At 41.5% G+C, this 25,822-nt stretch overlaps 1 protein-coding gene across 1 annotated transcript in view; it reads left to right on the forward strand.

Annotated features, from left to right (window-relative positions):
* Positions 1–17,382: 17,382 nt before the first annotated feature.
* The window catches only part of SASH1 (SAM and SH3 domain containing 1), a 259,539-nt gene continuing 251,099 nt past the window's right edge, over positions 17,383–25,822 (forward strand). The window contains exon 1 of the mRNA XM_027551788.1: positions 17,383–17,403. Coding sequence (XP_027407589.1) covers positions 17,383–17,403 — 21 coding nt within the window. The remainder of the gene's footprint in view (positions 17,404–25,822) is intronic.

The raw sequence follows: 25,822 nt of genomic DNA on the forward strand, positions 1-25,822 counted from the left end.
CATTTATCTTAAAGGCCAAAGAGCAACCTCCCAGCCCAGGCAGAAAAGAGTTTCTAAGGCGGGAAACTCGGCAGGGTATGAGGAAGGGCCTGCAGTCATCTCTCCTGTGTTTCTGACTTCCCTCTTCCATTCCTTTAGAATGAGCATGTTAGACTGGAATCACCATGTAATCCTTCTGGTCTGATGTGCTCTTCTCTTAGGAGCTCTGTGTTTTCAAAGCATAGGTCTGCCAAGCTGCCTTTTTTAAGCACACTTGCCACATGCTCATTGTCGGTCTATTTATTGACCTGCTCTACTAGACTTAAGATCCTAGAAAATGGGAACTGTTACTTTTATTCCGGCACCCTCAGTGGCTCACCCATGGCTGAGCACATAGAAAATGCTCCATAGATGCTTATTAACTGAATTAATAAATGAGTCTTTGGTTTTCCTGTGTTGAATTTGTTAGAATGCACATAACTTTCTGCTTAGACTAGGCAATTTGGGAAATTAACAAACTAAAGAATCCTAATTAAAGCATTGATTTTATTTCCATAGAGTTGACATAATTATGGATAGTAATAGCTTAACATGTATTAAACTTTTCTAGACTGTGCCCTATGCTAAGTGACTTATATGTTAGTCATCTCATTTAATCCTCACAATAAACACCTGAGTAGATATTATTACTCCCATTTAACAGATATGGACACCGAGGCTCACAGACGTCGACTTGCCCAAAGTCATGGAGTTGATCACAGTGGAGCCTTGGTTTAAATCTCAGAACTCCAAAGCCTATTCATTTATCCTCTATACAATTATGACTTCTCAGTTTTTTTTTGTTTTTTTGGCTGTGTTATGCAGCATCCAGGATCTGTTCCACAATCAGGGATCAAACCTGTGCCTCCTGCAGTGAAATCGCGGAGTCCTAACCACTGGACAGCCAGGGAATTCCCATGATTTCTTAATATTTTATTTTGTCAACATACCCACATCAAATGTAAATGGAAAAGAGGCCTGAGGCCTGAGCTTGTTGACCTGCCTTTCTTCTAAGCCCTGTCTGAAGGCTTCCTGGCCTTAAAGTTCAGCAGGTCCCTGCCTTGGTCTGAGATGGTGCACAGCTCCAGACTCAGGCTGCCATTTCTGAGATTACCTCACTCAGGAGGCAAAAATTCCTCCCCTTGCGTTGAGAAGGGGATTATGAAAGTAACACACGCATAGAAAGTATGGGTGGTCTTCTCCCCCTTGTTCATGAATTCAGGTCTGAAATCAAGCAAAACCAGAAAAAGCCTTTTCAGATTGTTTTCACTGTCTACTGACTCACAGCTTCCAGTGTTCATTGTATCCTCTTTCGTTCCCCTTATACATCTCAGCCACACTTCATGGCATTCTGCACAAAGGGAGAACTCAATACGAGTTGACTGCTTACCAGAATAGAACATTCTGACATTTCAGAGCAAAAAGCTCAGCTTGAGGTGTTTCAGAAAGGCATGCATCAAATGTCACAAAGTTGTTATAAGAGATTCAACAGCTTTCACATTGACCTCAATAAACAAAATTAAATGTTTGCTCATTTCATAGTAACCATGTCCCAATGCAAACAGCTTGGTATTTTCTCTATTTCTATTTGCCGCTGTTACCTTGGCTGTCTGTGTGTTATAACTGGACGGCACTCAAAGATTGTTGTCTGCAAGGAGGGATGATGTTTATACTCAAAGTGGGACAACATGAGTCCCAAGGGAGCTGAAATCATTCAAGACCAATGTGTATGATTGGGAAAATTAAACAGAACCAAAGTTAATCCACCACACTCAGGGTGTTCCTTGGTTCTAGGGTTAAGCCAGAATTCTAGGAATGGATGGGGTTGCCAATGCCAATTGTGTAAACTGTCCTCAAATTTCAAATGAACTGTGTGAGCAGAGAGAAAATTCAGATCTCTCCTGGATTCTTCTTTCAGAATAAGGGCCAATGTCCCCATTCTCACCAATACCCAGGGGTGGGTGAGCTGCTCCTGTTGAAGGCCCTATAACACTTCTCCCCCACTCTAACCCTGGTTCCACTGCTGACTGTCTGTCCGTCTTCACTCCGTAAGATGGAATAAAACTATTCTTACGCACCATTGTACATCCAGAACACACTTGACTTAAAGCATTTTTATTAACTGCATTAATGAATCATAAGGTTGATGGAGAAAAAGAAATGGCTGGCAAAAATTTGACTGAGAACTGACTCCCCGTCATGGAGAAGTCGCTACATCTTACTGATGGTGTCTCTTACACCAAGAGTGAGCCAAACCTTTTTATTTTTTAATTTTTTGGCCATACCATGCCACATGCAAGATCTTAGTTCCTCAATCAGGGATTGAACTCGTGCCCCCTGCAATGGAAGCTCAGAGTCTTAACCACTGGACTGCCAGGAAAGACTGCTAGTGACCCAAACCTTATCAGCAGGGGGAAGACTTCAGTTGAAATGATAAGATCTTTTAAAGATTAAGACACTTTTCATCATTCTAATACCCTTTCAATGTCCTATAGAGATTGGTTTTTAAATTTTTATTTCCCTCATTTTTAATTTCTGAACAAAATGGCGTACTTAAGAACTGAATTTTTAAGTCCAAAATTAAATACAATATGTGCATATATTTGAAATATGTCTTTTGAAAATATTTAAAGACTAGAAATCCGAGGATACCACTTTCATAATGTTCTTTTCAATTTTCATGAAATTTGAAGAACTTTAACTTTTCAATTATGAAATAGTATATGGAAAAGAGTTCTATTTTGAATCTGAATTATTTTTCAATGTCACTTACCTTACATTAGGGCTTCCCAGGTGGCGCTAGTGATAAAAAAATCTGTCTGCCAATGCAGGAGACAGAGGAGATGTGAGCTCAATCCTAGGTCAGGAAGATCCCCTGGAGGCGGGCACGGCAACCCACTCCAGTATTCTTGCCTGGAAAAGCCTATGGACAGAGGAGCCTGGTAGGCTATAGTCCATAGGGTTGCAAAGAGTCAGACATGACTAAAGCAACTTAGCATGCACATAACTTACATTAATCATGTTATAATTGCCTGCTTCCCCCCCTCCTAAAAAAAAAAAAAAACTCTTAGGATACAGCTTATACATTATTTATATATATATCAGATCAGATCAGTCTCTCAGTCGTGTCCGACTCTTTGCGACCCCATGAATCGCAGCACGCCAGGCCTCCCTGTCCATCACCAACTCCTGGAGTTCACTCAGACTCACGTCCATCAAGTCAGTGATGCCATCCAGCTGTCTCATCCTCTGTCGTCCCCTTCTCCTCCTGCCCCCAATCCCTCCCAACATCAGAGTCTTTTCCAATGAGTCAACTCTTTGCATGAGGTGCCCAAAGTACTGGAGTTTCAGCTTTAGCATCATTCCTTCCAAAGAAATCCCAGGGCTGATCTCCAGAATGGACTGGTTGGATCTCCTTGCAGTCCAAGGGACTCTCAAGAGTCTTCTCCAACACCGCAGTTCAAAACCATCAATTCTTCAGTGCTCAGCCTTCTTCACAGTCCAACTCTCACATCCATACATGACCACAGGAAAAACCATAGCCTTGACTAGACGAACCTTTGTTGGCAAAGTAATGTCTCTGCTTTTGAATATGCTATCTAGGTTGGTCATAACTTTCCTTCCAAGGAGTAAGCGTCTTTTAATTTCATATTATATATATATATATTGCCAACAAAGGTTCGTCTAGTTAAGGCTATGGTTTTTCCTGTGGTCATGTATGGATGTGAGAGTTGGACTGTGAAGAAGGCTGAGCGCCGAAGAATTGATGCTTTTGAACTGTGGTGTTGGAGAAGACTCTTGAGAGTCCCTTGGACTGCAAGGAGATCCAACCAGTCCATTCTGAAGGAGATCAGCCCTGGGATTTCTTTGGAAGAAATGATGCTAAAGCTGAAACTTCAGTACTTTGGCCACCTCATGCGAAGAGTTGACTCATTGGAAAAGACTCTGATGTTGGGAGGGATTGGGGGCAGGAGGAGAAGGGGACGACAGAGGATGAGATGGCTGGATGGCATCACTGACTCGATGGATGTGAGTCTGAGTGAACTCCAGGAGTTGGTGATGGACAGGGAGGCCTGGTGTGCTTCGATTCATGGGGTCGCAAAGAGTCAGACACGACTGAGCGACTGATATGATCTGATCTGATATCATCTGATATATATACACACACACATATATATAATAACATTAATCAGCTTCTTATGTACCTTGTTTTTGAATTTGTCTAGTAGTTGGTAGAGGTCCTAAAAAATGCTTTATAGATATTAAGGTGTTATCCAAATTTTCTACCATTGAGGTAATCATCAGGAAGACTTCTACCTGACATTTGAGAGCAGCGTTGATGATAAATCCCTATACAGACAGTCAGCCCTTCCACCTGTGTATTTCATTCAAATTCAGATTCTCTTGGAGGGACTTGCAACACCACCCAAGTCTTCCTGAGTCAGAAGCGTGTCTGTTTGCCATTACTTTCCATTGTCACCTGTTGGGTCCCTTATGTCCTTGCCTTCCTCCCATTTCTAAAACATGTGCCTAATCTGCCTAGGAGAAAGCAGAGGCGATCAGAATATTTCAAGTGCCAAATGGAAATGCCAACAGGGCAGTGCACATTAAGTAGAGGCAGAACATGTCGTGAAAACAAAGCCTGGGAGAAGAGAAGGGGTTGCCTGCATTTCACAGACTTAGCAAAAGATTTTTGGATACAGGTGGCAGCGGCAAATTGCCTGTCAAGAGATTCACTTCCTAACAAGGCCAGCCATGTAGAACAGCTACCGCACCACCAGGGCACTGCAGCTGGCCCGGATCTTTGGGGCTCTGAGCCGGGTGGCAGGAATGACAGTCCTGCAGTCCCCAGCAGCAGCCACATCCCTGGGGGTTGAGAGGCCAGGCAGCAGGGCTCATGCCACCAGGCACCCCTTCATGCTGCCACTGACGTTTGGCATCAGTCGGATGAGGATTGGGCATTAGTAGAGGTATCTGAAGTGAGGCAGGGGGCAGGGTGGAAAGGAAATGGGAAGAAGAGTGCCCGTTTATCTTCAGGAGCCTCTGTCATCTTTGGTTATCAGTCCAGAGGAATGCAAAAGCTGAAGGACAGAGAAATGGGTAATGCTAGGTCCTGACCATGCTGGTCTCAGGTTTTCCTCAACTGAGTGCTCTCAGATGCCCAGGAAAACAAAACACTGCATGCTTTTCCAAACTCTTTCTCTCTTTCTTTCTCTGATACACACACACACACACACACACACACACACACACACTTCCCAGTGTTCTTCCTTGTATCCATCTCTATGCTTAAAAAACTGAAATGACAGCAAGGAGGCTGCATGGTGGCCAGTGTACTGATCTCCTTTCTCACCATTTAGCTTCTGTGTAAGAGAACAATTTTTCTGGACAGCAAGTAAGGCAATGTCACTTTCAAGGTCAGGATTGATCCAAACCCCACTCCTTCCTGTGTGGAGGAGAAACCTTTTTTCTCCCTGCGCCACCATTCCATTCCTGACAGGTTGACTTCACATTAAGAACATAGGCAGGTGTGATGCCCCGTTGGTGGTGGCCCCTGGGTACTTTTCAAAGCCAGTTCTCAGCACCCAGGCATCCACACTGTTTTTGGCAGAGCCAGGGTAGGATGCTAGGCTAACTGCAGGAGCTGCCAGCTTTAAGAAAAATCTGGCTTCAAGTCAGATAGATCCCAGGGACCAAGTTGAATAACAAAAAGTTCAATGAATGGAAGTTTCAAGCTTAGGAAAAAGGAGACGCCACTGGGGATGTGCAATTAAGTTAAACCTTCAGCTCTGTAGAAAAACACCAAAATGCTAGGACTAGAGCCTCAGGGAACAGCAATGGAGACCCAAATCTTAAGAGACAATTCCGAAGAAGTTGGAAGAAAAAAAATCAGCAATGGCAGAAATATTTGCAGTATATTGTGGTTCAGATGGTAAAGAATCTGCCTACAGTGTGGGAGTTCCAGGTTTGATCCCTGGGTTGGGAAGATCCCCTGGAGAAGGAAATGGCTACCCACTCCAGTATTCTTGCCTGGAGAATCCCATGGACAGAGGAGCCTCATAGGCTACAGTCCCTGGGGTTGCAAAGAGTTGGACACAACTGAGCAACTAACATTTTCACTAAAACTGGGGCCAAAAGTCCTTGGCAGAATCATTTCTGACTTCTGGATACCTGCACAGGGTGGGCGCCCAAGAAACTCCTGAGTCAATGAGTGAACATGAAGTGGCTGAAGCTTTCACTGAAAAAGCAGAAGGTGTCAGGCTGAGTTTCATGTTCTTAAGAAATCCTGTACCTGCCTTTTGAGAACCCAGCCTTCTCGCATTCTTAAGCGTGTTTTCTAAACTCCTGTCCTGGAGAAGCAGAAGGTGCTTCTCAGGTTCACTGAGCTAGAACGACATTTTGATACAAACAGACCCCAGCCCACTGAAAGAGTTATGTGTTTGGCAGGAACACCACCTTGAGTTCAGACAGAAAGCACATCTGTGCCTCACTGATAATGTAATAACCTACATTACAGTTTTGGCCGAGAGCACCTGTGCACAGCCCAGAAAGTCAGCCCAGGGCAACCATTCTGATGGAGGTGATATTAACAGCTCTCATTAAAACTGATGACTATGGCAGTGCCCAGGAGCGCGGCTGCAGTGAGGCGTCTGTCTACATTTCCATGACAAGCCTCTATTTTTGGAGTTCATAACTCAGCCATAGAAATATGCTTTGCATTGAACTGAAACCTGAAAAGAGAGTTTGGGATAAAGAGAGTTTGACTTTTATTGCTTTCCTGCTCCTGTCTGGACAATGGAAAAAGGTTACATGATGATGGAGGACATATTTTTGAGTTGGCCCAGGTAGAGTTTGAGTGTCTTAACTTTTATATTTATCAGGAACGCTAAGAGTTCTATTATGATGGAAGTGATCCTAGGTGGGCACCTGTTCATTTTGTTTACTGTTTCCTGTCCAAAATGAAGAAGCACAGGCTTCCTCATCCGCCAGCTGGGACTTAATGGGGTCCCATATGGCTCTTAAAGAACCTCTTGAGGAAAGTGAAAGAGGAGAGTGAAAAAGCTGGCTTAAAACTCAACATTCAATGGAGTATTACTCAGCCATTAAAAAGAATACATTTGAATCAGTTCTAATGAGGTGGATGAAACTGGAGCCGATTATACAGAGTGAAGTAAGCCAGAAAGAAAAATACCAATACAGTATACTAACACATATATATGGAATTTAGAAAGATGGTAACGATAACCCTGTATGCGAGACAGCAAAAGAGACAGATGTATAGAACAGTCTTTTGGACTCTGTGGGAGAGGGAGGCGGGGGATGATTTGGGAGAACGGCATTGAAACATGTATAATATCATATAAGAAACGAATCGCCAGTCCAGGTTCGATGCAGGATACAGGAAGCTTGGGGCTGGTGCATTGGGATGACCCAGAGGGATGGTATGGGGAGGGAGGTGGGAGGGGGGTTCAGGATTGGGAACACGTGTACACCCGTGGCAGATTCATGTTGATGTATAGCAAAACCAATACAATATTATAAAGTTAAAAAAATAAAAATAAAAAGTGTCTATAAAAAAAAAACCCTCAACGTTCAAAAAGCAAAAATCATGGCATCCAGTCCCATTACCTCATGGCAAGTAGAAGTATTTGGGGAAACAATGGAAACAGTGACATGCTTGGGCTCCAAAACCACTGCAGATGGTGACTATAGCCTTGAAATTAAAAGACACTTGCTCCTTGAAAGAAGAGCTATGACCAACCTAGACAGCATATTAAAAAGTGGAGACATTACTTTGCCAACAAAGGTCCGTCTAGTCAAAGCTATGGTTTTTCCAGTGGTCATGTATGGATGTGAGAGTTGGACTTTAAAGAAAGCTGAGTGCCAAAGAATTGATGCTTTTGAGCTGTGGTGTTGGAGAAGACTCTTGAGAATCCCTTGGACTGCAAGGAGATCAAATCAGTCAATCCTAAAAGAAATTAGTCCTGGATATTCATTGGAAGGACTGATGCTGAAGCTGAAGCTTCAATACTTTGGCCACCTGATGCGAAGAGTTGACTCACTGGGAAAGACCCTGATGCTGGGAAAGATTGAAGGTAGGAGGAGAAGGGGACGACAGAGGATGAGATGGTTAGATGATATCAGCGACTCAATGCACATGAGTTTGAGCAAGCTCCGGGAGTTGGTGCTGAACAGGGAAGACTGGCTTGCTGCAATCCATTGGGTCAAAAAGAGTCGGACATGACTGAGCTACTGAACTGACTGAATATGGCTAGATCTTGCTCACTTTCAACTCAGTGCTTCTCTCTGATGAAGAAGAGACCTAATGACATGCACATCACTGACTGCAATTTGGAAGATAACTCTATTATCTTTAATTTTGACCAAGTGTTGCTAAATGCATTCCTGTCCCCAGCTAGGCAGGTTGGAGCTTGCTGTTTCTGTTAGTATCCTGTTTAGAATGTAGATGAACTACTGTTCCTCCAGAAATGTGAAGGAAGATAGCTTTAAAATTAGGGGGAGATTACTTGATAATTTCTGCTTTTTTAACAAGTATTGGCGGGGAAGATAAAGGTCATCATTGTCTTCAGTGTCTTTTCTCCACACATGATAGAAATTACATGGAGACATGAATCAGATTATGTTGCTTCTCTGCTTAAAATTCTTCTGTGGTTTCTTCTGGACTTAAAATAAATCCATACTCCTTACAATGGTGCAGAGGGCAGTGTGGTCCAGCCCTGATCACCTGATGACCTCATGTCATACCCCCTCTCCCTTGCTCTCCCCACTCCAATTATACTTGACTTTTTCCAATTTCTCAACTCCACTAAGCATTTTTCCTCACCTTAGAGACTTCACATTCACAAACTTCTTTGCCTGCAATGTTTTTCTTCCCACACATAATAGCTAAATTCATATTCTTCCGGTTTGAATGTCTTCTCTTCATGACTGCTCCACCTGAAGCATTGATTGCAGCATGCCAGGCTTCCTTGTTCTTCACTATCTCCAGGAGCTTGCTCAAACTCATGTCCATTGAGTCAGTGATGCCATCCAACCATCTCATCCTCTGTCACCCTCTTCTCCTCCTGCCCTCAATCTTTCCAGCATCTGGATCTTTTCCAATGAGTCGGCTGTTTGCATCAGGTAGCCAAAACAAAGTATTAAAGCTTCATCTTCAGCATCAGTCCTTCCAATGTATATTCAGTGTTAATTTCCTTTAGGATTGACTGATCTGATCTCCTTGCAGTCCATGGGACTTTCAAGAGTCTTCTCCAGCACCACAATTTGAAAGCATCAATTCTTTGGCACTCAGTCTTCTTTATGGTCCATCTCTCAGATGCATACATGAGTACTGGAAAAACCATAGCTTTGACTATCTGGACCTTTATTGGCAAAGTAATGTCTCTGCTTTGTAATACACTGTCTAGGTTTATCATAGCTTTCCTTCCAAGGAGCAGGCATCTTTTAATTTCATGGCTTCACTCACCGTCCACAGTGATTTTGGATAAGCTTCTGACAGTTGAGCTAGTAGCCTTATTCTCTTTATAGTATACTTAAAAGAATAATTTCTCCTCAATCTTTATGTAACTATAACTTTGCAGGAAGTTAGCTAGGATCCCCACACCAGGTGACAATCTTCAGAATTGGAGGGATAAAGAGATTCTGTTCTTTTACAGCTTTTTCTGTTTCCATAGCATCAGGAAATAGTACCTAATTTCTGCAAAGAGTTTTTGTAGCTAAACAGAAGGTGCTTGCCTCTTGAACTTTTAGGCAACCTGATTCTTGACTTGGTTTACTTTGAGTTCTGGGCACTTAAATAAGAAAAGTATGTTCTGTACATATAAAGGAATAAATGTACAGTCACTGCCACCTATGAATATTTCTGTAAGTTATCTGTACTATTCGTGATTAACTATAATGGAGAAATAATAAATTTAATGATGATGACGACAGTGATGATGTCTAGGATATTTGCTTTCTCTACCAAGCACCGTACAAAGCACTTTATTTCTAAGTATAATATATATTTCATTTTATTGTATAGCATCTAGTATCATATATTTTATTTATATGGTAACAATAATAATGGTTTATATGAGCAACAGGGACAACAGCAGCTATATCCGGGGCAAGAAAATAAGTTCACTACTTTGGAAACCTTAGCAAAAGAAAGATGAGAATACTGATTCATTTTCCAACTGGATCTGGTTCTCTCAGAGCATTAAGCCACATCCTGGATGTGACTGGCTCAAGACCCCACAGCTAATAAAAAGCACTTGGGACTCAGGCTCAAGCCTTCAGATGCTGTCAGTGTATTATGGACTGTCTCTGGGAAGGCAGCGTTAACCCAGGCAGCAGACAAAACAGGTAACTTAGGAATTTGTGACCCATGATTCTTCTATTAAACTGAATACTCACATTTTTGAATGGTGGCCTCTAGAAGTTTCTGAAAAAAATCTGATCTCCACATTAGAAGTGGGAATATGATTCAGGAAATCTGTAATTGTCCATAATGGCTTTCTCTGAATTACTCTATCAGATTCTTTTCCTCTCTGCCATTTGCCAAAATCTGGTGGGCTGCAAAGAAAATAGGAAGAGCTTTAGATGAAATAAGAAGACTGCTACATAGGAACGTGACCTTTGGCAAGTCACTTAGTCTTTAAGCCTCAGTTTCCTCATCTGTAAAGTGGGAATAATAACTCACCTTATGGAGTCTTTGAGGCAATTAGATAATGTAGGCAGAGCACTTAGCAATGTGTAGAAAGGACCCAATGTTAGCTGCTGATGTGGCTGTTATTCGTAGTATTATTAATAACAATTCAGATGTAAGGGAAGCTCTAGGCAACCAAAAGTCTGGTTTTGTTTTAATTTTAAAGGGAGTCTAGGACAGCTGGTGAGCTATTAAAAAGCAAAGAAGCATAAGCAAGTAGTAGAATAGTAAGGCAAATCTCACCAATTCCACAATTCCGCTTCTAATCCTACCTCGATCAAGCCTCTTCACCTCTCTAAATTTCAGTTTGCTTGTCTGTAAAACAAAGAGGTCTACTCTTCCCACCTCAGGAGATTTTCAAGGATTCAAATGACACACATGTATATAAAGGCACATTGAGGATTTTAAGAATCTGCCTTCCAATGCAGGGGACGCAAGTTCGACACCTGGTCAGGGAACTAAGATCCCGCGTGCCGCGAGGCAACCTGGCTTGCGTGACACGAGTAGAGGAGCCCGCACACCACAACAGAGATGCAGCGCAGCCAAAATAAAATAAATAAATGAAAGCACGTTGAATTTCTTAATAGGAATGGTATACGTTGCTTTCACACCTGTTTCACTTAACTGAGTCTCGTTTCTTCGAAGTCAGTGATTCCCAACCCTGTCTGCACAATTAGAAGCAACCAGAAGCTTCTAAAAATCCACATACTCAGGCCACAACCCAGACCAATAAAATTAGAATCTCTAGGAGTGGACCCAGACTGAGTACTATTTTTTTTTCTCCCCAGTGATTCCACAGTCCACCTATGTCAGGGAATAAAATATTTCTCAAGCTTGCCCGGTGATCAGGAGCCCCAGAGACCCACCATAACTACAGAATCAACCCTTCATGAAGGCACTTGGAGTCTGCATTTTCAATAAGCACCTCCAGCTGCCTTTTCTCAACAGACAATTATGAGAAATACTGTGTTGAATCATAGTCTGAGAGTTAGAAAGGGTATCATCTAAAATCTTCACACTTGGTTCATCTCTAAACCATGGGAAACGTTATGAATTTTATGAACAGAAGACTAAACGTTTGAATAGTGCGGAATAAAATAATAAACTCAAGTTGTGGTGTGCACAATGGGGATGGAATAACTAAAATTTTCCCCTACAAAAGATATATATTGTACAGCTCTATAAAACCTAAGTTATTACTTTTAGCTCTCATGGGAAAGTGAGGCAGATCAGCTTTAATGTAAATAACACGGAGGCAAGTTACTATGGCAAACCTGAAGGGAAAAAAAAAATCAACTGCTGATATCCAAGTTGCAAAACACAGCTCAATTCTAATTGTGCATTGCAATAGATAATTCCACCCCTCCTCACTGATTTAAAGCATCAGACTCTGCCAGAACCACTGATCCGTCAGTTCCCACTGAACATTAGCCCATTGCCTTTGAAAACTTAAATCTTCGAGAATCTCATTTCCTCTGGGGCCACATCCACTTGCCTGACTAAGGTAGCTAGCTCTAAAAGCTTTCCTCCTTCCTGTTTCCTGCACTGAGTCCTGCCTTTGTCTCAGCTTTGTTTGAGCTGTAAATGCTGTCACTTTTTAGAGACTATGTTTAATTCTGAGCTTGTTAAGACAAAAGATAATGGAAATTGACTTTAATTAACATATACGTTCAGAATATTTGCATTTCCTTTAATGGTTTTATAAAACTTACTTCCAAACTTCACCAGATGAGGCATTTGAGAATAATGGTGTGCAATCTGGTCTGAATCTAATCTTTAGAAACTATATCAACTTGTTCTATATAATAATGCTTGTTTTAATGTGCATTCACTGTGCTCGTTTCGTTGCATTTGCATTTATTTTTGATAAAGTGCCTTAAAAGAATCAATGTAGCCTAACTTTTTGTGATATGAAACAGTGACACAGTACTGCTTCATTTGTTCTGATTTGGTGGAAAGTTCTTAGGATTAATAAGAGGATGTGTTGTAAATACTTGGATTGGCATGCCCTATAGAAGAGCTGGTGGAGAAGGCAATGGCACCCCACTCCAGCACTCTTGCCTGGAAAATCCCATGGACGGAGGAGCCTGGTGGGCCGCAGTCCATGAGGTCGCTAAGAGTCGGACACGACTGAGTGACTTCACGTTCCCTTTTCCCTTTCATGCATTGGAGAAAGAAATGGCAACCCACTCCAGTGTTCTTGCCTGGAGAATCCCAGGGACGGGGGAGCCTGGTGGGCTGCCGTCTATGGGGTCACACAGAGTCGGACACGACTGAGGCAAGTTAGCAGCAGTAGCAGCAGCATAGAAGAGCTGGTAGGATTACAGAGGTGACCCCCAACTCTTTAGCTGAGTCAGCACATGGTACCTTAAATAAGAACGCAGTCGTGGGTATCCTCCCCATCACTGGGCTTCTCTAGGATTTTATTTTTTATTTTTTGTATTTTGTGTGCTTTGTTGAATTAGCTGTGTTATGTTGTGTGTTGGAATGGAGAGGGCATTTTTTTAAAACTATTTTAATAATAATTAAATTATCATTTTATTTTAATAATAAAAAATAATTTTGATTTTATTTTTTAATTTTCAAAAACATTGCTGCTGTTGCCCTTTCCCCACTGTCAGCCCAGTCTCAGCCCACAGTCATGGATCACAGTCTCGTTGTGGCGAAGGGGCTTGCATAACTCAATGAAGCTGTGAGTCATGCCATGCAGGGCCACCCAAGATGTACGGTCATAGTGAAGAGTCCTGACAAAACGTGGTCCGCTGGAGGAGGAAATGGTGACCCACTCCCGTATTCCTGCCTGGAGAACCCCATGGACAGTGGACAGTACCTGAATATTCACTGGAAGGACTAATACTGAATGAGACTAAGCTCTAACACTATGATTACATGAGGCAAAGAAAAGACCCTGATGCTGGGAAAGATTGAAGGCAAAGGGAGAAGGACTGACAGAGGGTGAGATGGTTAGAGAGCGCCACCGACTCAACGGACGTGAATTTGAGCAATCTCCGGGAGATACTGGAGGACAGAGGCACCTGGCGCGCTGCAGTCCATGGGGTCTCAGAGTCAGACAGTGACTGAACAACAAGTACACAAGCTAATGTACAGTCATTGCTCAGAGGATGCCAGTTGTTATTCTGCTCAACCTGCTGTAACAAAGTAGCTCCACAGACTGAGTGGTTTAAACAACAGAAATGTATTGCCTCATAGTTTTCAAGACTGTAAGTCCAAAGTCTAGATTTTGGCAGGGCTGGCCCCTTCTGAGGACTGTGAAGGAAGGATCTGTTCTAGGTCTCCTTGCCTTTTAGATGGCTGTTTTCCTGTTCACATGGCTTTCTGCCTATAAGTATGTTTCTGTGTCCAAATTCCCCTCATTTTATTAGGACACCAGTCACATTGAATTCATGCCACTCCTAGGTGGTACTAGTGGTAAAGAACCTGCCTGGGAATGCAGGAGAAGTAAGAGACGTGTGTTCGATCCCTGGTTTAGGAAGATCCCCTGGAGGAGGGAAGGGCAACCCATTCCAGTATTCTTGCCTGGGAATCCCGGGGTCAGAGAACCCTAGCAGTTAAAGTCCATAGGTTGCAAAGAGTCAGACATAACTGAAACAACTTAGCAGCACTGGTGATGTCATTTTGATTAAATTACCCTGTCTCCAAATAAGATTATCCACTAAGGTATAGGGTTAGGCCTCACCTTATGAATTTGGAGGGTGGCGGACACAGTTCAACCCACAACCTCAATATTATACGTGATTTTTTTCAATGTTTGTTATTATCAAATTATAACTGAGAAATGTGAATAAGTTTATTGAAAGGAAATCTTAATTATTGTGTTTCTATGTAAAAGGACTTTGGGCTTCCCTAGCTCAGTAGTAACGGAGAAGGCTATGGCACCCCACTCCAGTACTCTTGCCTGGCAAATCCCATGGATGGAGGAGCCTGGTAGGCTGCAGTCCATGGGGTCGCTAAGAGTCAAACATGACTGAGCGACTTCACTTTCACTTTTCACTTTCATGCATTGGAGAAGGAAATGGCAACCCACTCCAGTGTTCTTGCCTGGAGAATCCCAGGGGCAGGGGAGCCTGATGGGCTGCCGTCTATGGGGTCACACAGAGTCGGACACGACTGAAGCAACTTAGCAGCAGCAGCAGCAGCTGAGTAGTAAAGAAGCCTCCTGCCACTGCAGGAGACTCGGATTCTATCCCTGGGTCAGGAAGATCCCCTGGAGAAGGAAATGACAACCCACTCCAGTATTCTTGCCTGGAAAATCCCATGGCAGGCTACAGTCCATGGGGTTGCAAGGAGTCAGACAGACACAGCGACTAAGCAATAGCAACAAAAACGGGACTTTACTGGTGTATCTGAGCTCTTTTCTTCAGGTAAGTGTGGATGTCCCATGGTTGGGGAAAAGATTGTATGACAGATTAACTGTGGATCTCTGCCTGATCTATAGTTGTTTTCAGGTGTACACTGAACTGAATTTATAGTCTTGGTTTCAGTGCTTCTGAGAGTCAAACTCTAAAATAAAAGCTACATCCTATTGAGTAAAATTTCTCTTTTGATTATTGGGAAGCTAAGAGGGTGGAAAGACCAATGCCCTCCTTGTATAGATGAGAAGATGGACACCTCTAAGGGAGCAGTAAGGCTAAGCAGTAGCAGCCCTAGAATTAGACTCGTAATTCCTGCTTTTTTTCTTACCACTTCACACTCCATCTTCCACACCAGGTGTCTCCCATCTTATCCCCATCTTTCAAAACAACTCACTGTTCACTAACAACATCTGACTTTCCTTCATTCAATTAAAAACAATCAATGAATCCTAATAAATTTGCTAAGTAAGTACATTATTAATGCCCACGAGCAGGATGAGAATTCTGAGGAATGCCTTAGGTTACCATTTTCTCATACCCATCAAGCCAATATATATGTGTGTGTGTGTGTGTGTGTGTGTGTGTGTGTATCTGATTTGTATAAGTTGTATTAATAGCTTTCTTTACTCTTCAGATTCAGCTTTTCAGCTGAATCTTCCCTTATGGCCATACTTATATGTTTCAAGGCAGAAAAAGTTTTGTCGGAGATGTCCAGCTTATGGCCATTAATGATTACTCTTACAAACAAAAGAAGAAAGAGGCCTTTACCTTCTCATTTCTACCAAGCCTCGATTAACGCGTCATTAATGCATTAACCTTATAACTGACATATAAAGTTTGGATTTTAGAAACCGTCTGCCTAATTCAGCCGATGGAACTGTGGCCTTGGCAGTGGGTTGCCCAAAGCCACTCTAGTGAAAGAGATCTGGGGATAGGTCTCTTTATGCTCCATCCAGAATTCTTAACGCCCCCATATGATGCTGCTTAATTGTTATTTAGCACATGTGTCAGCTAGTGGAAAATCTAATCTGTCTTTCCCTATGAAGATAAGAGAAACAGTAGTCCTAGTGTTCATTGGTGGGAGACTTTTCATTACGCCACACTCATTAATGTTAAAGAATAGACTGTGTTTTCTAAATATGTAATTTACTGTGACTATTTTCTAGCTCTTCACTAATGTTTCTGTTTGTCTGTCTACTCTGTTGTATCTGACTTTCTGTGACCCCATGGACTGTAGCCCGCCAAGCTCCTCTGTCCCTGGGATTCTCCAAGCAAGAATACTGGAGAGGGTTGCCATGTTCTACTCCAGGGAAATCTTCCCAATCCAGGGATCGAATTTTTACCTAAACTTATCTGTATCTGCTTCTATGGGGAAACACACTGACTTCTAATATTTTGAAGTTGTATGTAAAACGTTGAAAATTTTCATTTAGTAGTCTTCAATTTTTGTCCTCAGATTGTTTTGTAAGTTAGTAGTTTCTTTTAACCTCTTTTCAGGGTTATTAACTTGGGTTAAACTATATTAAGCAACTGCTATCTTTTTTGTGTGTGTGAGTCTAAAATCCTGGTGGATGAGCCAGCCCTACAGAGTGTCTCGGAACCAAGCGTGCTTTGAGTTGTAGGCAGTTCGTGCTGTGGGAATGCTAATTGTAGAACATTAAACTTATCGTGTTAAATTGATTTCTGGATGTTTCTCTGTGGAAGTCTTGGAATAGTCCTCCCCTTCCTTTCCTTGAGCCAAGAAAACTCTGAACCAGAACAATTCAATTTGTGGAAAAACTCTAATCCATGAAACAAACATAGTGCTAAGATAGATGGGGGGAGGCGGGCAGCAAGGGGCGGGGGGAAGGGGAGACAGGAACATTTTGATCACTTTTGCATGTTACTAAAATATCTGAATTTCTGTTTCATTGCTCTGAGATGTATTTACAAGCTTTGTTTCTGAGGAGTATTTGCAAGCTTCATTCTAAAGCCTGGGAACTTCAGGAGCAAAACCTTCTTTTGAGCCATAGCTCTTGTGTTATATGTTAAGCATTTGGAAGGAACCCCAAGGAGGCCTCAGGAAGCAGTTACTGCCTCTTGACTTATCATCCTGAAGGCGATTTGTTTTAAAGTTGATAATCCCTAGAGCTACAAGAGTGTCCCACATCTGCCCCGAATTGAAAACAGATTCCTATTAAGAGCCTTACATCAGCGCTGCGAATTCATTCGATCTGAGTCAGAAAGGAAGTTGGAGAACATTTGAACGTATGGCCTGATAGCAACACGGCAGCTCCCTTCATGGAGGATCAAGATGGCAGGGTATGTAGGCTGTCTGTTTTTGAAATTTAAGACTGTTTTTCTGTAAGGAAGTATCCTTCTGACCTTTGGGCAGGAATACTCGGGAGGGGACCGTGGTAGCGAACAGCTATGAGATAACTTGGTGGTGGGATTTTCAAGGCCATTGATGAATCGATCAGAATTCCAAGAGACTGGGAAGCCTCTGCTGTCTAGAAATTCCTCTGCTAGGTTTTGTGTTTTTGTGACTTACCATTTATATAAAATATATTCAAAAATTATGTAGGTATTTATGTAAAATTCTGCCCCCAAGACTCTAAAACAATTCTGTAAGCCAAGAAAAGTTTTTACTGTTTAAGAGCCAGAGCTTTTCCACCCTCGGCTTATCTATGAAATTATCTGAAAATATTTCCTCACATGCCAGGAATGAAGGATGGAACTCTGAACTTCATATTCCAAGCCTCAGGGGACCAGGACCATCTGATTAACTTTTTAGCATTTAATATCCTACTGAAGTCTTCTTCTCAGCTGGCTGAACAACTTTTTCCCTTTCTTTTCTGTGGAAACTATTATATAATGTGTGGTTCTTTTTCTTCTAAATTAAAAAGATCAGATTTGCTCATTAAAACTGATTAAAGGAAAAAGAAGGGTACAGGGGTTGTGAACAAGGGTCTGAGGGCCCCATGGCTTGAGGCATGGATTCTGAGCTACGCTCTGCTCCCCTCGCCAAGCCCTCCCCACCCCCTGCCTGGCCCCCAAGGTCCTTCTGGCTCCTTTTCCAGGTCTGGACTGGGCTTTGGGGAGTGGAGGAGGCCTCTCAGGTTATTTCCAGAAGGCTATTCCACTCACCATTTTCTCCGAGAAGCTGAGGACAGTACCTAGTCTAAGTGCTATCCAATCGATACTTGTTGAATGAAAATAGAATTGTGGAAGGGAATCCTGGAAGAAGCATCAGTTTGAACATCTGGAGCCCGTGAGCCTCTGTTTGGGTTAATTTCCACTCCCCTCCTTGAGAAGATTGACACCAGAACTAAAGCCTAGAAGGTGATGAGTAATTGAGAGAAAAGTGCTAGAATGTCAGTCAGGGCAACTGTGTATAAAATGCGTGATTCCATGGTTATGGTATTAATAAAGTAAAGAAATGAAATATGAGTCTTGAGAGGTAACAATTGCCCTCTGAGAGCGTTCAGGAGTCCAAGGAAACTGGTGCAGGAGAAAGTGAACAAACACAGCTGGCCGGCTTCCTCTTGAGCTCAGTACAGACGTGCTCATCAAGTGTTCTGACAGCACAAAGCCTGTTCCTGTTACACGCGCTTCCCCCAGCTTCAGAAACAATGTATTAAGGGCAGCCCAGTTGGCAGGTAAGATATTCAGTCCAAATGCCAAAATACTGTCCCCTCTTGACTGGCTGCCCACAGTTCTTGAAAGAGGGAAGGTATTTTAGATGCCAAAAATTGAGTGCAAACTGTGTCATGGGACTATGCCCTCTTAATCCCGGCAAGACAGAGGCTCCCTTTTAGAAAAGGAAGCACATTTGGATTTTTGTGCTGGAGGATGCAAAAAGATGTATTGATCAACTCAGACAGAAAGAGGAATTCTCAGGCTTAGAAACATCGCTCTGTCCCAGCTAAGGAGACTGGCAAATGAGCCTTGAAATCTATAGAAACAGTTCCAGTTCAGATCAGCCTCCTCTTTGGCAGATGATGCTAGGTATAGAGGTATTTATAAAGAGATAGATTTATATATCTTAATTTAACTAACCTATTTAACTTCAATCCCAGAGGGTTGGGAAGAAAATAAAAAGTAGGGTTGCAGAGACATCCAGGTTAAAACTGATATCAAAAATTTAATTACCATTACCTCAAGTAAAATTCACTTCCAGAAGTCTCTCTTGCCACATTTTGAGTAACAGAATAAGCAGGTCTTCATTTGGGGCCACATCTTCTTTCCTTGCCCCATATTTGAACATCAGGCAGGTCTCTAAGGCTGTTCCACCATGCCAAGTCACAAAGAGTTTTGTAAACTGTTGTTTAGAATTCAGAACGCATTATTCCCCAGAAACAAGGTTAGGATCCCAGCTCAAGTTCTGAATGCAAATTTACCCCCAAATATAGAGAATCTGTTAGAAGTTTCTGGAAATGGACAGAAAGAACATCTATTATTTATTTTAAGGGCGTTGAAGAATAAATTTTACAATGAACTGTAATTTTTAATGATATAATTTTACAATGGACTGTAATAACGCTTTTGAGAGCATTTTTAATATCCTTGAAAATTAAATTCTTGGCCTTGCACACCAGTCCTTTCTTTATCTAAACCCTAACCACCTATCCTTGGTGCTTTGTCTCCTCTTTTGAATGATACTCTAAGTTGGAATCCTAGCAAACAATTTTCATGTACTTTTCCACCAACAAGGTTTTTTTGGGAGGTCTGTAATATCCTCCTCCACGTTTGGTTTCTGGCAAACTCTTGATCAACTCAAACATTAGCAGAGTTTAAACCCCTCTATATTGCCTCAGACTCCTATTTCTCTCCTCCTTTGGCACAAGCCCTTCTGAGAAAACTTTGCCCAATTTCAAATGGTTCCTTCTCTGACCTTCTAAAATACCAGAGATCCTAGTTTGAGAAGTTTCCCCTAGGAAGAGTTAGAAACGCTCCTGCCCACCTCTCCTGCATTTTTCTTAGACTTTGTAAGAACCACTACGTATTAATGTTAACCCCAGAATATTGCAAATTTTATTTATATGTTGTTCTTTTCCCTAGACTGAGAATTCCTTAAAGATAGGGACTCATTTAGGACTTATTACAATCCCGGGATATACTAAACAGTTAATAAAAGTATAGATGGATGAATGGATGGATATGTGATTGAATGGATAGAGAATAGAGAGATGATTAGGAAGATAGGTGGATGAAAGGATGGATGGAAGAGTGAGTTCTGTATAAATAAATGGTTGGTTTATTTAGAGGACAATGAAGAGCTATATGGAAACTTCTATGTTCTGAATGGGATTTTTTGTTTCAAGGGCATGATAGTAGTGAAATTTGACCACTATTATTTTGCTTCTATGGTTATGTAAAGAAGGGATTATGAATAGTGTACCTGCAGCTGACGTGGCTCCCAACGCAAGCAGATGGAGAATGGAGTTTGGAATAAGAATGCATGGGTTCTAACTCTAGCTCTCTACTTCCCAGTTATGTGGTGTTGGTATATTATTTACCTCTCTATTTTTGTTTTTCTTCATCTGTAAGATGGGAGATAATACCTACCTTCAAGGAGTTGCTGTGAGCATTAAATGATAATCTAAAAGCTTTAGTCTAGTGCTTAACCCATATGAGGTAGAAGATAAAATGGTAATAAAATATGGATCTGAATCTGAAATGGCAGACATAGAGCTTTGAATGCAGAAGGAATCTAGGCCCCTCCTATCAAGCCTTGGACTCTCTCATTTTTCAACTCCCCCCTTCATTTTGATGTAGTTTGTCAACAACATAATTCAACCTTTTATCCACCACTTCCCTTGTCACTTGGGTAATTAAAAATAAGATAAAGTAAATTTGAAAGTGTGAGAGAAGAGAAGAGGGTTCACGGGGGTCGTGAGTATCACAAAAACATTTTCCAAAGCAGAGTTAAGTAATCTCTGATGGAGGAAGAGGGTATATTGTACATGCAAAATAAAAAAAGAGGGGATAAGGAGCAAGATGTTTAATGGAGCTGGCTGCAAAGTGAAAGGATGAGAACTTGCATTATTGGGAAATTGCATTTCCAGGGTTATAAAAGGAGCAATTGCCAGTTTAACATATGTACAAATGCACTCCTATGCATCTGAAACCAAAAAGCACCTTGTGTAATTTCAAATACGTCACATAAATAATAATGATAGTAATACACTCTTAACTGACACTTAATATACCACTTACCAGGTGCTAGGCACTATTCTTAACTCTTTAGACATATTAGCTCATTTGATCCTCACAAAAACCCAATGAGGTAGATACATAAAATCCTTGTTTTACTGATAAGGAAAGTCAATACACAGCTAGTCACATAACTGGCATGTGTGGGAGCCAGTGCTTGAACCTAGGCAGTCTGGTCCCAGAGTCTACACAATCACACATGAATGTACCTGCAGCTGACGTGGCTCCCAACACAAGCAGGTGGCCAGTTCAGCCACCATGGTCAGCAACACTGTTAAAAACAACTTTGGTCACCATCCCTATGGATAGACTTTTCAAAACATAATTCTAATGCCTGAAGAGTTCGAATGATAGAATTTTATAACGTGGAGGAACATTTAGTTCATTATGCCCAGACCAGCCAGCTAATTGGGCTGAGAATTTCCAGTAAGTCAGCCTCGGGGACACTGATCAGAATCTCTGGGGACCAACAAGCAATGACAGTTAGATGACCTTAGCTACCCTCATAGCACTGCAGTGTCAGAAGGACATCATCTTTGTTCCAGATAATATCCAAGGAATTTGAAAGAAATTTTTCTTGAGTTAGGTTGACACCCCAATAGTTTTCCAAATATGAAAATAGATACAGATGTGCTGTCTTTTTTTTTAAGAATCATCCTTTTCTAAGATATTTGTGTATTTATTTGACTGCACCAGGTCTTAGTTGAGGCCTGAGGGATCTTTGATCTTCATTGCAGCATATCAGGTCTTTTAGCTGCTACATGTAGGGTCTTTAGTTGTGGCATGTAAACTCTTGGTTGCAGCACTTGGTTGCAGTTGGGATCTAGCTCCTTGACCAGGGACTGAACACAGGACCGGCTGCATTGGGAACATGGAGTCTTAGCCACTGGACCACCAAGGAAGTCCCAAGAATCATCTATTTTTTGACCTTTAAAAAAAAGTAATAAAATATACAGTTTGTGAGCATTCCTAGACTGAATTTGACAGGTCCACGTTCTAAAATAATTCCATTACTCAAATTGCTATGAGCAATTTGATTCCATTTTCTCCTATCAAAGATAGGAGCCAACTATCTTTGACAGTCAACTAATTAACACTTTTAACAAATTTCACAAATTCTGATCCAAGGATGTGTTAGGCAAGCAGAAAGAATGTAATTCTCCCTTTTCCTACCTGTTTGAATTATTATAAGCATTTCTACAATTAATAAAGTAACTATGCAAGTGCCGTAAAGTTATCTATTTCTCTGGCTGTTTTAGTCATTTCTATTTTAAGCCATTTGGCATGCCCCACTGATGTTTTAGGGAATAGTTTTTGAATGAATAGGTAGGTCAGCTTATTGGAGAAGTTGCCAGAAGTTTTGCCTGCCCCAAATACATCCACTTAATTACCCACCTGAGTTCTTTCCTTTGACTCAAGAGAACAAGAGAAAATAGCATTTGATACCTAGAATCACAAAAATAGGGAGCCAGGAGGACCTTTGTCTCTTCCTTGAATGGTAGTCAGGGGAGAGGAAAGAGGAAAAGAGGGAGGGGGTAGTAAGTGGATTGCTTTGGCTTTTGTCTTCGTTTTTCCTCATCACAGTCTGGTTGGAGAATATCTTATGTAACATCAGTCCCCTTTGGAGCATTTCTACATCCGTTCAGGTGTCCTGGAAGTAAACATTAAATTAAATTAAAACTTAATTTAATTTAAACTCAGAATAAAAGTCTTTACATAAACTGACTAAAAAGAGCCTAACTATTCAAAACTAGGTCAGATAGAAAAAGGCACTTTCAAGTGTCCAAAACAATCCCATCGTTTTTTAAAAATCCTGCAAGCTCAAGCAATACATAATAGAAATGCAAAATTAAGTTAGATGTGCCCTTCAAGGAATTAATTTTTTTTTTAATCATCAAATGGCTCCAAAATGCCAATAAAATACAGGACACTAAAATGAGGTCCAGATTCTCAAACAGGGGTTGAATTTTAAGCAAATTCTTCAGTGAGCAAGTAGATATATCAGAAACTGGTTTTAGACCAATCAACTACCTGGCAGGATTTTTGTGAAACTAGGATGAGATTTAATGAGTTTCAGTCTCCTAGTCCAATAGCACACAGTGAACAGTTGATAATATTTTGCTAAATGAATGCTGAAGAATTATTTTGTTTAATTTCTTTTATTTAAGCATAGTTGATTTATGCTGTTAATTTGTGTGTTAATTTATGCTGCACTGGAGAAGGGAATGGCAACCAAAGTGACTCAGTTATGCATATGCATATATATTCATTTTCATAGTCTTTTCCATCATGGTTTATCAGAGGATACTGAATATAGTTCTCCATGCTATTCAGTAGGACTTTGTTGCTTATCCATTAGATATATATTAGCATCTGCTACACCAAAGCTCTCGATTCCTCCCTCCCCAACTCCCCTACCTTTTATTACCTCAATAAAGAACTAGATCAAAAGAGTGTCGAAGAAGGACATCTTGGGATAAGAAAATATGAAGAGCAGTTGTTTCCCTCCCCTTGGCTACAAGTCTGTTCTCTGTGAGTCTGTTTCTTCCATAGATAAAATTTGTGCATGCCTGATAAGTCGCTTCAGTCGTGTTCAGCTCTGTGCAACCCTATGGATCGTAGCCCATGGCTCCTCTGTCCATGAGATTCTTCAGGAAAGATACTGGAGTAGGTTGCCATGCCCTCCTCCAGTGAGTCTTCCTGACCCAGGAAACTGAACCTGCATCTCTAAGTCTCTTGCACTGGCAAGCTAGTTCCTCACTAGTGCCACCTCAGAACCAGATAAAGTTCTTTATGTCCTATTTCAGATTCCAAGTGTAAGTGATACGTGTTATTTGTCTGTTTTTCTGACTTTTTTCACTTAGTATGATAATCTCTAGGTCCATCAGGTTGCTGCAAATGGCATTGTTTCATTCTTTGTTATGGCTGAGTAGTATTCCATTGTATACATGTCTCACATCTTCTTTACATTCATCCGTTGATGGATGTTTAGCTTGCTTCCATGTCTTGGCTATTGTGGATAGTGCTGCTATGAACATAGGGGTGCATGTGTCTTTTTTGAATTATAGTTTTGGTCTCAGATATATGCCTGGGAATGGGATTACCAGATCATATGACAACTCTATTTTTAGTTTTTTGAGGAAACCTCCATTCTATTTGCCATGGTAGCTGTGCCAATTTACATTCCCACCGACAGTTTTTTGTTTGCACTCTCTCCAATGCTGAATAATTCTCAACTGATGTAGTCAAACCAACTCAGCTATCCTGTTTGGTCTTAGCTGACACTTTAGCACAGGTTATTCCTCAGATTACATAAAAACACCACTTCCTAGAAAGGGCAGATCCCCAGAAAAGAGAAGTCCCAAATTTCTGAAACTTTCTTTTTCACCCTTTTACAAAAGAGTAATATAAGAGACATGACTGGGTTGCTCTGAGAATTAAAGGATACCACATTTATCCATCCATCCATCCATTCATTCATTTGCTCTTTTAAAAATTATTGATCATGTGCTTTCAGTGCATCAAGTACTGCTCTTGTGCTTGGGAAATAGAGGTCAACAAGGCAGATGAGGGCTCTGCCTGCATGAAAATTACATTCTCCCACAGAGCTCGTGGCATGTAAGTCCTGGTCACTGCTGTCACCTAGCACTCAACACCCCCTGGGGTGGGCAGCAGGCTGCCCTGGAAAGAGTGGTCAGTTTGGAAGGCAGATTAGAACCCAGTTGAATCCATGCTCCACGTCTTGTCAGCTGAGTTTCCTGGAGAAACTTTCTGAGCCACAGTCCTTGTCTGTAAAGTGGGTATAATAATGCCTACCTTGCAGAGATTCTGTGAAGATGAAATAAGACATACTGAGGTCCTCACTAAATGGTAAATTTTCATTACTTTAATGAAGAACTAGATCAAAAGAGTGTCAAAGAAGAAGGACATCTTGGGATACAAAAAGCTGAGAATCAGTTGTTTCCTCTGAGCACATCCTACAAAAGATATACCTTTTCAACCATTTTTTAAAAAGAATGTTGGCATGGAGAGTATAATAATAAGCATAGAAGAAGCATGATGTCTCATTATACACAGTGCATTGCATTGGACATATGCTATTTGTCCTCCTCCCTCCACAACCCCAGTAAAATGAAAATAAGGGGGAAAATAAAACCATAAGAACAGCAGTGATGGGGAAGGTGGATTACAGAAGTAAGAAATGTGAACAAAAATTGGGAAGATTGAGCATAGATTGAGGGAAACGGTAGCAACTCCTGTAGAATACAACGGAGGAAACTGAAAATAAATTACGTGGGGTGTGGGGTCTGGAGAACACCTATAGGAACCAGCATATTGGAATCTAAGAAGGTTCTGGGAAAGGAGGCCCCCCCAGTGCTGGGCTTCCAATTTGAGTTCTGGTGGCTCAGTCTTCAGTTCAGTTCAGTTCAGTTCAGTCGCTCAGTCATGTCCGACTCTTTGCGACCCCATGAATCGCAGCATGCCAGGCTTCCCTGTCCATCACCATCTCCCAGAGTTCACTCAA

Source organism: Bos indicus x Bos taurus, chromosome 9, assembly GCF_003369695.1.
Source record: "Bos indicus x Bos taurus breed Angus x Brahman F1 hybrid chromosome 9, Bos_hybrid_MaternalHap_v2.0, whole genome shotgun sequence".
Lineage (NCBI taxonomy): Eukaryota > Metazoa > Chordata > Mammalia > Artiodactyla > Bovidae > Bos > Bos indicus x Bos taurus.